The sequence below is a fragment of the Cynoglossus semilaevis genome, chromosome 15 (assembly GCF_000523025.1).
Source record: "Cynoglossus semilaevis isolate Cse_v1.0 chromosome 15, Cse_v1.0, whole genome shotgun sequence".
Classification (NCBI taxonomy): Eukaryota; Metazoa; Chordata; class Actinopteri; order Pleuronectiformes; family Cynoglossidae; genus Cynoglossus; species Cynoglossus semilaevis.
Window position 1 is genome coordinate 1,836,545 of NC_024321.1, and position 8,829 is coordinate 1,845,373.

An 8,829-nucleotide genomic window follows, 5' to 3' on the forward strand; every position below is an offset into this window, starting at 1 on the left:
GGGCCGCCCCCCCCCCGGGGGTGCGCGGTGAGGTGCCAAGGCAGGGGCGTGAGGGTCTTCCAATGGAATATGGCACGCTGGACATAATTGCTGTAATGCTTGAATGATAACAAGCCTCCAGTCACTAGGTGGCAGCAACTCGGAGGAGGAGGAGAGGGAGGGAAAATTAGGTCTACTTTGGCAGAACACCAAACATTTTTTCTACGACGAATTTAGGTAAAGAAAACAGTGATGTTATGTTGTTCCGTTGTGGAAAAAAAAAGATGATCCCAAGAATAAAAAAATAAAAAAATTACGGTCAAAATTCCCCTAATGGAATTTGCGAAAATATATGACCAGGTAAACTTTGCATAAAATCGGAACAACAACGATTACTTGTGCTCATTAAGGGTCTTACATGAATTAATTTTGGATAGCTATAGCCAAAAGTTCATGAACTCTAACCTAACCCTTCCTCAAAAAAGGGTGACCGTCGTAGTCCTAGCATCTTTTTCGGAAACGTGGTTTCTCTGCCACGATGGCCGAGACTTTTTTGACAGTCTGAATGTAGATGTTGGAGGTGAAGACAGAACATTGCTTTATTGAGTCTGTTCAGTTTCTTCTACTTGCGCAGGGTGGCCGAGTACTCGTACGGCAACCAGAAGAAGTCCAGCAAGAAGAAGAAGCTGAGCAAGAACGACATCCGCCTGGTGCCGCGAGACGTCGAGGAGACGGACAAGATGAACGTGGTCAGCTGCTCCTCGCTCACCTCCTCCCTCAACTACTTCGACTACCACCAGCAGACCCTGCCGCTGGGCTGCCGTCGCTCCGAGAGCACCTTCCTCAACGTGGAGAACCAGAACTCCCGCAACACCGCGCCCAACCACGGCTATCAGCACCCGTTCAACGGACAGAGCCACCAGCAGCCGGACCTCATCATCAACGGGATGCCGCTTCCAGAGGTAAGTCGTGACAACTGTGGATGAGTGGAATCACGATAGAGTTCGGAAAAAGGCTGTGTGGGAACTTGTCCGCGTCACTGGTTTTATTCCGAGGGGATACTAAGGACGCTGAGTTTCCATGTGGACTGACGTGTTTGTTTTAGTTGTTTCGGCCATTTTCAGTCAAGTCGGTATTAGCTAGCACAGACATGGGCAAACTAAGGCCCAGGGCCCGATGCGGCCCGTTTGGCATTTGAATCCGGCCGGCCAGACTTGTCCAAATTCTCCTATAAATTTTCTATCATCATTATACCTCTGCCTTTTCCCTGCGATGCCTAAATTTCCCAAACAGATAGCATAGAACAGGCTAAAATCTTTTTTAGCATGTTAGCATTTACAACATTTATCCTGGTACGCACAAACGCTCCATCTATCTGTTCCCGACGTGTTGCACTCTCTTTTTCAAAGTTGTCAATTTCAATCTTTAGGCTCGGAATCACAAAACTGCGAAGTTAGTGCAAATTAAAAAAAAAGTAAACAAACAACAACCTCACAATAGCGTACTTCTTCTTTGTTCGCTCTAAGCGATTTAATTGCAATTTTAATTCAAAAACTTTCAAGGTTTTAAAAGTAAATAAACATGAAGGGTTTTTTTTTTGTTGTTGTTGTTGTTTTTTTTTTCTTAAACTTTTTTCTGGTCTCAAAAACTGCGACCTGCTCAGCCGTGCTGCGTCTTTGTGCCGCGGCTTTCAACACGCGGTCAAGGTCTGCCGGTTTTTAACATTCCATCATTCCACGGATCATGGTGTCGGTGAAAAGAGAGGCTGCTGTCGCTGTATGAAGTGGAAGTGGCGCGGCAGAATCCTCTGAGGCGTTTCACAGTCTGACCTGCATATGTGTGTGCGAGTGTGAGTGTGAGTGTGTGCGACCAAGAGCTTGGCTCAGCAGAATCTGGACGTCTGACAAAGACCATTATTTAGCCTCTTAGTCCATGTACAGTATTTGCTCTTTTTTTTTATGAGCTGAGCTTTTTTGAATCTCACCTCTGTGTGTATGAGTGTATCTGTTTGTGTGTGTGTGTGTGTGAGAGAGAGCACCTGCTGCCTTTATTTACCCTCCTAATCACTACAGCACATGACGTTCCGGCTTCTAACAGAGAGAAATTCTGGATATAGATGCTGTTTTGGGTTTTTATTTAACAGTGATGTCCACACGTTTGGTTCAACCAAGGCTAATATTGAGCATCGCTAATGAATGACAGCATTATTTTACCGTAATTTCCGGACTATAAGACGCTACCTTTTTTCACACACGCTTTGAACCCTGTGGCTTAAACAATGACGTGGCTAATTGGTGGATTTTTACGGGCTAACGAAGTTCATATCGCTAGCGATCAATGACTTTTCTGGTAGGCTACTAGCTAAAGTTGAGAGCAAGTTTGAGCTCATGTCGTGTTGAAGTGTGCGTTGGTTATACAGGAGCTGTTAACCTGTCATGTTGAGGTGTGAGTTGGTCGTACAGGAGCTGTTAAAACTCTGTTTATGTTCTGTTGTGCTCAGGGTGGCTGATAATAAAGATCCCAACTTCCCTGTTTCTGTTTACCTCTGCTGTGGATAAAACACACAAGTGAAGGGAGTTAGCCCCGGAGCTAATGCTAGCTTTGAATTTAGGTGACGGAGGTTGTGACATGGAGGTGGGCGACGAGGGTAAGAATGAAAAATACATTTTGGGGATTTTTGCGCATGTTAAGATTTTTACATTACATCCTACATACAGAAGGGAGTTAGCCCTGGCGCTAATGTTAGCGTCGGACCTGGAGCAGAGCACTAAGTCTCCCCTGTGCATTCCAACAACGGTCGGATTGTCGAAGCATTTAACCAAATTATTTCGATTAAAAGTGAAAAAAAATGTAAATATCCCATGTTACATTGCCGAAGCATGTAACCAATTTATTTTTGATTAAAAGTGAAAAAAAAAATGTAAATATCCCATGTTACATCATGGAGACCTGCGGCTTATAGAGAAGTGCGGCCTATATATGTACAGATATTTTTTTCTTCGTAAATTTAGTGGGTGCGGCTTATATTCAGGTGCGCTCAATAGTCCCGAAAACCCCTTGCTCTGAATATATATCTGACTATCATGGATCACAGGAAGGTTCGGATTTCGGTCACAGCAGTTGTTCTCTTCTGTTGGGTATGGAGAAATGTCAGGACAGAGCAACAGAAAATAACTGACGGAAAAAGAGGATGTGATAGAGCTAAAGTTATTTATAACCACTGCAAAGGTAAAAAAAAAAATGTTATCAGCGGAGTACTCAAAGGCTGAAGTATGACTTACAATACGCAACTGTTAACTTGGAAGGTTGTTATTGTTATCATGGTGGCTCTGGACTTTGACCATAGAGGTGGATTTGCATTTGATTTGGTTACATCGTAAACAAGAGAAATGAAACACCCTGTTTGTTTACAACGTTTGTTCAGTCAGTTTTCATTGTTATTGCATTGTCAAAAAAAATAAAAAATAAAATAACAGTTCATTTTGAAAAATGACAGTAATTATAATAATAATAGTAAAAAAAAGAGTTGTTTTTGTCGCCTTATATCAGTTTTGAGAATTACACAGATTTTTATTTTTTAGGCTAAAATGTCAAAATAGAAATCTAGAACAAAACTATAATTTAAATAATATTCTCAAACTAAAAAAAAATTCAAACCAATCTTGAGTGATTAAATCTAATAATATTCTCAAACTTGTGATGCTAAAAAGTGAGAAAGTAAAAAGTAAAAAAATTCAAACCAATCTTGAGTGATGTTTTCCTATCCTGCTGGTTAGTATATATTATATTACATCATATTCTATATTCCATACGATACTTGTAATTTAAAAATTGAAGTGCCACAATATATTTCTAGGGACCAACATCGACCCCGAGGCCATAGTTTGGCCTTGTCAGTTCGGGTTTTTTGGAAACGCGTCTAGCGCTGCAGCAGAAAGAATGAGGCGACAGAGTGAATGTTGATCAGTTGAACTTTAGTTTATAGATTTTTTTTTTCTATTTATGAACTGCTGCTCAATTGGATTGTGTATATGTGTGTGTGTCCCACTTCCCGGCCCCCGGGAGACACAGGGACATTTATGTAGGTGTGTGTTTATTTAAGACCGCGGGAGTAACGAACGAACACACACGCGCGCGCACACACACATCTGACACATGCTCGCGCCGTGGTAATTGATGACTCCAATCTGTGTTTGACATTCAGGCGGGAGGAGGTGGAGGGTGATGGAGGTTGCTGGCGGAGGAGGTTCGGAGCCGAGGACGGTTATCGATGTTATTGAGCGCTTGATCCGCAGAGATCAGGGCTCCTGTGGATCCTGCGGCCGATGAGACCTACTTACAGAGCAGCTGATTTACTAGACCGGTCGCTTTGTGTGCGGCGTCCCTCAGGGACGCAAGTGAACAATCGTGACTGAGGCTGCGCGTTCTTTCGAGAAAAGAAAGAAGAAAAAACACACAGGTGGAGATGGGGAAACGGCAGTAATCTGGTCAGCTCCGAGATTTAGGAGCTATTTTCAGTGACCCGGATTCTGGAACTACACATGTTCCCAGTTTAAGGAAATTTGGTCAGGTTCTAACTTGTAAGATATTCCTGGGTTACTTTTGGTCTTCTTGCGGTCATCCTTAAGATTTATTAAAGACATATTGACATTTCTGGTGTTTTAAGCTATGGATAGTATTTTAGTCTGTGTCTAAACCGTGCAATAAAAACAGGATCTGGTGCCGGATTAGCAGAGGCTAGCGTGCTTAACATTCATCTTCCATCCCTCTTCGTCGTCTTACACATGGTTTCAACAAACAGCTCTTTGACCCGGACTCTGCATATTTTAAACGAGAGGGAAAGTGCGAAAAAGCCGGTGAGGAATCCTTTAAAAAAATGCTCGGCTGCGAGTCTCATCTTTTTTGACTGATCTCTGTTTCCTTCATTAAATCTCTGCGAAAGTAGCCGTACCTTTTTTCCCCAAACCGAAATTCGAAGGTAGCACCGAGTGAGGGAGCGATTATAGTAAACAGCTCTTCTTTCCTCCTCATTGTGACGTTTTCATCAGAGACGAGCTCTGTGACTCAACGCAACGCGGCGGGTTACACGAGAAGTGTTTTTTTTGAACAATCAGAAAACCATTTCGCGTCCAAACAAACAGCAGTGAAATGACCGATAATTGCGTGATGGTGAGCTGGAGGTTCAAAAGCACTTGACTCGTTCAGTCCTCGGCCTGTGTTTTCCTCAGCCGCCCCGAACACGAGTGGCGGCGCTGCGCTGATTACGCCGAGGCGGCTTTGTCCCGAAATGTTTTTCATTTTATCCTGAGGGGCAGGCTCCAAATTATCCGTGATTCATTTATCCTTAGCGGAGGAGAGTAGGTGTTGTTTTTACACCCCCCCCCCCCCCCCCGGTTTATTTGTGTTTCAAAATGATCGCATTCATCAGAACGTGAAACACTAATTCAGCTTCGGTTTCGATAATGGAAGGAAGAGAGAAGGTACGGGTACTTTTGTAGTTTTTTCGAATTCATTGATTTCTCCTGCGGTGCGGCAGAGCAGCTGGAGTCATGATTTAGGTTCCTTACGTAAAAACCTAAAGTAGATATTGGCAAAAAAATTAGCCCTAAAAATGCTTGAAGCTAAAAAAAACAATAGCTAAATATTAGCACTGCTTCTGCCAACTCTTCCTCATACTCTGCTTCTGGGACAAGATGCAAACCCGTTACGACACGACGTGCCTCAAACTCCGGCCCGGGGACCAAATCTGGGCCGCGATGTAATTATATTTGGCCCGCGAGATAATATCAAATGTGTACTAGAGTTGGCCCACCAGTATATAACCAATATATACTAGCATGATTTGCAGTATTAGTGGTGTATGCGTTATGTTATGGCACATACATTTTGTTTTGTTTTTGTCGTTGGCCCGTGGAAAAAAAAAAAAAAAGATTTACATTCAAATAGAACTGGAAAGGCTACAGAAAAAGAGATAAAATAAGAAACAAATACCATTGGTGTGTTTCATTTCAAATTTAATTTCTCATGTGTTTATAATATTAAGCTATGGTTGTTTTCAGGTTCAATGTATACGCAAAACTTCGCGACTTCGTCCCAGTTTTTAACTTTGGCTCATTGTGAATTTGAGTTGACGGGGACGCTGGACGCGAAGGACCCGAGAAGATGGTTGAAAAGTATTTTTGGAGTTAGCTTACATTGAAGAAAATAATCACTAAATCACTAAAGTGGTGATCACCAACTGGTGGCTCGTGGACCGTATCTGGCCGGCTGAGCTGTCCAATCTGGCCCGTGACTCGATTCTAAAATTGCAAAAAAAAAACAAAAAAAAAAACAACAACAACTGACCTATAGTATGTGTAGTAAAATATACATGTGTTAATACGCGAATGTTGATAGGCCTCCCCAAAGACGACCTATCGGTGATTGTGTTGCGTAAATCGTGTAAAGTGTTGTGTATACGTGTTCCTCGTATAATCCCCCCGTAATAATGCGCGTGCTTCTCTTCACGTAGTGTGAGCCGTGTGTTCCGCAGACAGGAGAATAGAACTGTCTCTGCCACGGCTTCATTATGAAGGTGCAGGGAGGAACAATTATACAGGAAAAGGAACAGCCTTTGGCTACAGCGTGGGGTTGAATTTGTTTTGTGTGTGTGTGCACACACGCTCACACACACCCACCTTTGAGTCCAGATAATGAGCTCGGCAGGAAAATAAGTCGTGTTAGTGTATTGATTCGTATCATTCGGAGCACCACGTCATTTTATCCAACAGTGGAAAAAAAAGAAAAAAAAAGAAAAAAGGAATAAGAGGTTTCAGCTCCGTTGTCAGTTTGTCGAGTTTGTCAGTGAATAGCGCAGTAGCAACCAGAGGTGGGACCAAGTTATAAGTAAGTCTCAAGTCTTTGCACTCAAGTCCGAGTCAAGTCTCAAGTCAAGACAGGCAAAGTCCGAGTCGAGTCCAGGTCAGGACTAAAAAGTGTCAAGTCAAGTCCCAAGTCCTTACGTTTCTGTTTCGAGACCTTTTAAACAAAATAATAATATATTTACACAGATCACTTTGGGTTTCGGAGAAAGCATCGAGTCTTGTCGAGTCAAAGGGGCTCGAGTCCAAGTGAAGTCACGAGTCATTGACGTTAAAGTCCAAGTCGAGTTGCAAGTCTCTTTACATTTGGTCAAGTCGAGTCTAAAGTCATCAAATTGATGACTCGAGTCTGACTCGAGTCCAAGTCATGCGACTCGAGTCCACACCTCTGGCTTTTTTTTTTTTTTTCACTGATAATTTTAAAATAGACTTCGGTGTGATATGGGAGAAAAACAAGAGTTTCAGTTAGTAAAGGCGTGGGAAAACTTTTGACTCACGGGCCACAATTGTCCTATTGGGGGTCAGGGGCAGATAGATTTGCGTTCATCTAAATTAAGATAAAAGACATAAAGGCTAAAATGCTCAATTGCTTTTATGATTTTCTACGCCATCTATTGGTAGTTTTGGGTATTGCAGGGAAAAAGCAGAAGTATAATGATAATAGAAATAAATTAAATAATTTGGAAAAGTTTGGCGGGCCGGGTTAAAAAACTGAACGGACCGCATCCGGCCCTCGGGCCTTAGTTTGAGCCATGCCCGAGTTAGTACCTTTAAGATGTTTCGGTGCACAGGTCCATTAAAGTTCCTGGAACTTCTCGGTGAAAATGTAGGCAGTTAATTTTTTTTTAGAAAAACCCGGAACACACAAGTACCAGTGTATGTCCCGCTCCAGAGGGAACTCGTGCCTGGAACCGTACACACTCAAGTCCAAGTCATCACGTACATAGCTGACATTTTCTGTTTGTTTTCATACTCCAGAATGAGAACATTGGATTGTGTTTTTTTTTTTTCCCCTATTGATCAGTCAGTCGGCTGTGTTGATGCAGTATTAGTAGAAACAACAGGCCGCACATGGTTCTCTGATAGCTTCTCACGCTAGCGCACTCTGCACCCAAACACCCAAAGACTAAAGATGTGTAGTTTACTCCAAGCTATCAGATCGGGAATCGACTGGGTTCCAAAATAAACATCAAATATTATGTTAAAGAAGCATGTGAAATTTTTAAAAATTTTTTTTTTTTTTTAATCTGATTTTTTTTTTTAACACTCACTCTAATTGTCCGTAGTTTGTGGTACTTTCCTGGTCATGTGGTCAAATTGTGGTACGTCCACGTGATAAAAAATGCAGTGTTATGTCCTGGCTTGTTTTAGTTCTCTTACCGAGCACAACATTTGGAGTTGTGTCCTCTGTGTCCTCCCCTTTGGTTTTATCCAGTAAGCACGGTTACAAATTCACTGTCCTCTCCTGTTTACATTTCCTGTTTCTTGTGTGACCCACACATTTGCGCAATACACTGTCGTGTCTGTGTGTGATTCAGTGGCGTTACTCATCCGCCCTAGTCCTTTGACTTCATGTGTTGGTAGTAAAAAAAAAAAAAAAAAAAATAGTTGCAGCTGTTCTTCCGCTGCCTGCGTTTGACTGCGTGACCTCAGCTCTGAGAATCTCGCATGTCGTTCTCGAGTTTTTTTCCGAGCTGCAGGGAATTTAAGAAAAAAAAAACAACGACCGCAGGCGTCCGAAGACGAAACCTTCGCACTGAGATCAGAGCCGTGTGTACAAACACTTCTGTCCGTGTTCCTAACCTGCTGTGATTGTTAGAGACTGCGTCAACCGGAGACGGTGATTCAGCAGTTAGGAGTGCAGATACACAGAGTAGATACGAGCCATTCATAGTGTCACATATATATACATATATGTATACATATATATATGTATATATATACATATATATGTATATATATATATATATGTGTATATATGTGTATATAT

General features: G+C 42.2%; 1 protein-coding gene across 2 annotated transcripts in view; it reads left to right on the forward strand.

The window, feature by feature from the left end:
* The window catches only part of pcdh19 (protocadherin 19), a 78,325-nt gene that overhangs the window by 10,721 nt on the left and 58,775 nt on the right, over positions 1-8,829 (forward strand). The window contains exon 2 of one of the 2 annotated variants that reach the window (XM_008326488.3): positions 596-941. In XM_008326488.3, the coding sequence (XP_008324710.1) occupies positions 596-941 (346 nt within the window). The remainder of the gene's footprint in view (positions 1-595; positions 942-8,829) is intronic. The other variant, XM_008326490.3, reaches the window with a different exon arrangement.